Genomic DNA, 5,786 nt, shown 5'->3' with positions numbered 1-5,786 from the left:
GTCTCGCCCTCCCAAAGTGCTGGGATTACAGACTTGAGCCACCGTGCCCGGCCAACTTTGTCTCTTTCTTATATATGCATTCAAATAATGAAATGCATAGATCTTAAGTTTTCAGTTTAGTCAATTTTGACAAATGCGTATACTCAATATAACCCACATCTTTATTAAGAGATGGAAATCCCCATCACTCCAGAAAGTTCCTTCATCTCCTTCCCAGTCAACCCAACCTCAGTACTTTTAAAACAAAATGAGCTGGCTGCGTGCAGTGGCTCACGCCTGTGATCCCAGCACTTTCGGAGGTCGAGGCAGGTGGATCACGAGGTCAGAAGTTCGAGACCAGCCTGGCCAACATGGTGAAACCCTGTCTCTACTAAAAATACAAAAATTAGCCGGGCGTGGTGGCATGTACCTGTAATCCCAGCTACTCGGGAGGCTGAAATAGGAGGATCATTTGAGCTCAGGAGGCAGAGGCTGCAGTGAGCCGAGATGGTGCCACTGCACTCCAACCTGGACAACACAGCGAGACTCTGTCTCAAACAAACAAACTACAATGAGCTATCATTGTAGTCACTAAAATGAAAAAGATGGACAACATCAAATGTTGGTGAGGCTATAGACCTTAAGAATTAGAAAGCGGCTGGGATAGCAAAGGTGACTGGCCGCGTTACCGACTGACCAAGTGAGTAACTTCTTTAAGTAAGGAAACTCAGTAAATTACATCTGGTAAATTACATTTACCAAAAGCTGACATCTTTTCAGACGCAGCGCTCTTAGTTTAAGGAAGGTGCAGTTGGAGGTGGCGGGGGACAGAGGCAGCCAGCCTCAGAACGAATTGCCCCAGGGTCGCGGAGAAGCGGGCCTGGGAAAGAAAGGTTGAGGAAGCCGGGGTAACTAGGCTGCCAGTACACCCAAGAGCCTCCAGAGGCTCTGGTGGATGGGAGTCTGCGCACTCCGCCGAGAGCGTGCCTTTGCCTCATCCAATCAGACCGGCGGATCCAACCGCTTCTCTGTCGTCTTGGCAACGGGACGCACAAGCAGGCCCGGCGAGCGGTGGCGGTTTGGATCTGGCCCGTGGGGAACCGCGTTATGTCGCGACCCAAGGTAGGAGTCAGCCTGACCCAGATGCTTTTATCGTCCCTAGAAAAAGGGAGGAAAGCCGCAGAGGGATTCAAAATCGGTTGGGGATGGGTGTTCCCCGCGGAATGGGTAGCGGGGTGGGGCGGGGGGAGGGGGTGGTGTTCTCGCGGAGGAATTCCGGAAAAAGCAAGAAAAAGTCGACGAACTTAGAGGAAAGACTACAACTCCCGGCATGCACCGCGCCGCCCAAGCTGCTGCGCAAGTCCAGCGAGCCCGGCCGGCGGGGGGGAAATTTACACAACAGTGGGATTCTAAGCTCCGTGACCCCTGGGGAAGTTGAACCTCAGAATTTCAGATTTCCTGATTTGGCGAAGCCCGCCTGCCCGTCCGTCCGTCCGTCCATCCATCCATCCATCCATCCATCCATCCATCCGTTTATCCATCCATTCAAAACAACGCTAATTAGTGTCTTTTCCCCATCAAGCTCGTTGCTGGCCAAGGGACACAGGTGAATCAGACAAACCTCTGCCCTCTAAGAGGGCACAGACCAATTCCCCCATTTTAAGAATGGGAAAAATGAAAGTCGAAGAGGGAAAATGAATTACTGTAAAATCCGCTCTCCCCACCCCAACCCACTTTTTTTTTTTTTTGAGACGAAGTCTCACTGTGTCGCCAGGTTGGAGTGCAGTGGCGTGATCTCAGTTCACTGCAGCCTCTGCCTCCCGGGTTCAAGCAATTCTCCTGCCTCAGCCTCCTGAGTAGCTGGGATTACAGGCATGCACCACCACGCCCGGCTAATTTTGTATTTTTAGTAGGATGGGGTTTCTCTATGTTGAGGCTGGTTTCAAACTCCTGATCTCAGGTGACCTTCATTTTAGCCCAGTGAGACCCATTTCACACCTCTAACCTCAAGAACTATAAGATACTACATCTGTGTTGCTTTAAGTCGCTATGTTTGTTGTGATTACAAGCAGCAACAGGAAATTCATACACTCACCAACACCTTTAGGAAAATGTCCAACCTGCTTAGCATGGCACACAAGGAGGCCTTGTGGGATGTGGTTTCTGCCACTGACTTTAAGCAGGTTTTTTTCAACTTCTCTGGGCCTCAGTTTCATCATCTATGAAACAGGGAGGAAAAAAAACCCTCTGTAGGTCTGCAGTAAGATTAAATGAGAGGACATGTTTCAAATACCTAGTAGAAAGACTGGAACACAGTACATTATTATTATTATTACCATTGGCATTACTATTATCACAGAAAAATTGACAGAGTAAGAACCCTTGTCTCTACTCCCTTCACTAGGGCTGTTTCCACATCTGTGAAAAAGGAAACAAGACCAAACAGGTGTGGAAGCCTTGTCTCTCCCCTCTACTCCACTCTTTCCTAGTTACTGATCTGTGTCATGCTTTGCTTTCTCTGACTTCCAACTTCGCATATGCTGTTCTCTCTGCCTGGAATGCTCTTCCCATCCTTCTTACCAAGCTAACTCTCATTTCCTCCTGGAAGTCTTTACTGACTCCTATTAGACTAGTTTAGAAACCAGTATGATGCATTCCCAAAGCAAGCTAAACTTCCTCTATCGTATCACTGCTATGGCCTGTGTGTTTTTCATTGGGAAAAAAAATCTTAAATCCAGGTAAGGATTATTTGACCTATTTGCTTCAATTGTGTTGTTTAAATAAAACAAAAACATTCTAAATAAACTTGAAGTAGTTAAGTTCCCTTTTCTCTTCCCACTTCCTTCACTCTCTCCCCAACTAGTATCATGATTTTAGTGTATATCTTTTGACAGGCAGGGATACTCACCACTATACTCACAAGGATTGGCTATGGTGCATATCTTTTGAGTCTGTGTTGTTAAACTCTTACTATATATACATACAAAAGAATATGAAATACACCTTTATATGTGTTTATAATTAACACAAATTGTAACCTTTAAAAAACATTTCTCATTCTACAACTTTCTTTTATTCACTCAACAATAGGTTTTGGGAATATGTACATATTGATATAGCTCTGGATCATTCTTATCACTGTATGGTATTTTATTATTAGAATATATTGACCGGATGTGGTGGCTCACACCTGTAATCCTAGCACTTTGGGAGGCCAAGACCAGTGGATTACCTGAGGTCAGGAGTTCACGACCAGCCTGGCCAACATGGCGAAACCATCTCTACTAGAAATACAAAAATTAGCTGGGCGTGGTAGTGGGTCCCTGTAATCGTAGCTACTAGGGAGGCTGAGGCAGGAGAATCACTTGAACCCGGGATGTGTAGGTTGCAGTGAGCCAAGATCACACCATTGCACTCCAGCATGGGTGATAAGAGCAAAACTCCGTCTCAAAAAAAAAAAAAAAAAAAGGAATATATCCCATTTTATTCATCCATCACCCTACTAGTGGACATTTAGATTGTTTCTAATATTTTCTGCGTTATCAAGAACATTGCAAACAACATCCTTATACATATGACCTATGTAGTGGTGTAAAAATTTCTTTAGGAAGGTTGTCACCTTGCACATTAACTACAAGATGAAAGGTATTCCATGGAGATGTGGGCCTATAGGATATTGTCTAGTAGTGGAATCTATAGGCTATTCAGTGGGCCTATAGGATATTGTCTAGTAGTGGAATCTCTGGGTTGTAAGGTTCCACAACTTTATGAGATACTGCCAAATTGCATTCCAAGGTGTGAATAGCATGTAAAGGCTCCCGTTTCCCCACGTCCTCACTAACATCTGACCTCATAAAAAACATTGACATATTTTATTTTTGTATAGTTGATGTATTTCAAATCATACAATTATTTTTATTTACATTTCTCAATTGGCTTTCCGGCCATTTGAGTTTCTTCTGCTGAAAATTCCCTATTTATATCCTTTGCCCATTTTTCTTTTCTTTTGTAGGGGTGAGGGTGGGGATGTCTTTTCCTTAACGGTTTGAAGGAGTTCCTTGAGCACCAATCCTTTGTTATATATGTTCTAGATGTTTCCTCCCAGTCTGTAGCTTATCTGCTAATCAGATTTACCATGTCTTTTGTGCAGTGGCATGATCTCAGCTCACTGCAATCTCTGCCTCCAGGGTTCAAGTGATTCTCCTGCCTCAGCCTCCCCAGTAGCTGGGATTACAGGCATGTGCCACCACACCCAGCTAATTTTTGTATTCTTAGTAGACATGGGGTTTCACCATGTTGGCCAGGTCTCGATCTCTTGAGCTCATGATCTGCCTGCCTCGGCCTCCCAAACTGCTGGGATTACAGGTGTGAGCCACCACGCCCAGCCTGGCAGTTTAAATTTTGAGGTAGTCACAGATCATCTTTTTCCTTTATGAGTAGTATTCTATTATTATTTACCTAAGAAGTCCTTTCCCACCCCAAGATAATAAATATAACATGTATATGTCTTAAATATTTGTTATCATATTTATTTAATCCATTTAATTAGGCATCTATTTTTCAACTCTATGGAAAGTAAATTTCTCAGTGCCATTTACCGAGTCCTCTATTTTTTCCCCAGTGATTTATAATGCCACCTCTATTGTACATCAAGTACACACACACACACACACTCTCTCTCTCTCTATCTCCCGTGTCTGTTTTGAAGCTCTACTCCTCATTGGCTTGGTAGGCAGAGAAGTGTCTCCTTGCCCCAACATATACACATTGTTCTTTTGATTTTGACAAGATTCCTCAAAAATCCTGATTGGATTGGGGAAAATACACATCTTTCTGATATTGAGCCTTCCCATCCATGAACATGTATATCATTACATTTATTTGATGTCCTTTAATAATATTTTGTAATTTTCTCTATAAGAATATAAACTCCATTAGGGCAAATGCTCTGTCAGTTTTCCTCTCTGCTGTATCTTCAGAGTTAAGAACAGAGCAGGACACACAGTAGACGCTTCATAAGAATTTGTTGTTTAACGTCTTTCATATACTTTATGAGATCTGTTTCTACATATCTTGTATTTCTGTTGCTATATATTTTTATTGTAGTTTCCAATCAGCTGTGGTTGGTATATAGAAATTCAAATGTCATTTTTGGGTTGAGGTTTTTTTTTTTTTTTAAAAAAACCCTTTAATTTGTTCTAATACTCTGTAGATTCTTTGGATTTTTAAATGCAGACAGTTCTGATGGACATCTATTTCAGAAGAAGGGAAGAATGGATATTGTGTAGGCAACTAGCAGCATCTTCCACACTACTACTGTATGAAGCTAGAAGAGTCAGGTACTCTAGCCCTGGCAGCTAAAGCAGTTTGTGGACTTTAAATCTGAAACAAATAGTACAACAAAGCAGGTATCTGTTGAGTATTCATTTGGCCAATTCCAGTACTAGTAGTGGTATCTATTCAGCAGAGGTGCTAGTAAAAGCAACAGCATCCAGTGCTATTTGCAGCAGTCATGTCAGTAGTGGTGTCTGATGTCCAGTAATAATCAGAAATGGCACCCCAATCAAAGTTTCTGCAAACTCTGATTTTGACCATAATTTTGATCAGCTAGACTCCCTGAATTCCTTCCCCATTTTTTGATTCTGATTTCCAGCAACTCTGTGACTCATTCAATATCCTACCAAGGAATTCCATTTCTATTTCAGTTAATCAAAGATAGTTTTTTTGTAACCAAGAATTCTGAACAATTAAACTCTCATGTTATCTGCAAATGATAACTTTGTGTCTTTCTTTTTTTTTTTTTTTTT

At 42.5% G+C, this 5,786-nt stretch overlaps 1 protein-coding gene across 1 annotated transcript in view; it reads left to right on the top strand.

Annotated features, from left to right (window-relative positions):
- The first annotated feature begins 1,038 nt into the window (after nt 1-1,038).
- The window catches only part of TTLL9 (tubulin tyrosine ligase-like family member 9), a 69,135-nt gene continuing 64,387 nt past the window's right edge, over nt 1,039-5,786 (top strand). Inside the window, exon 1 of the mRNA XM_011960068.1 lies at nt 1,039-1,101. Coding sequence (XP_011815458.1) covers nt 1,087-1,101 — 15 coding nt within the window. The 5' untranslated portion in view covers nt 1,039-1,086. The remainder of the gene's footprint in view (nt 1,102-5,786) is intronic.

Source organism: Colobus angolensis, unplaced genomic scaffold (assembly GCF_000951035.1).
Source record: "Colobus angolensis palliatus isolate OR3802 unplaced genomic scaffold, Cang.pa_1.0 Scaffold114, whole genome shotgun sequence".
Classification (NCBI taxonomy): Eukaryota; Metazoa; Chordata; class Mammalia; order Primates; family Cercopithecidae; genus Colobus; species Colobus angolensis.
This window is presented reverse-complemented; position numbering and strand designations above follow the sequence as displayed.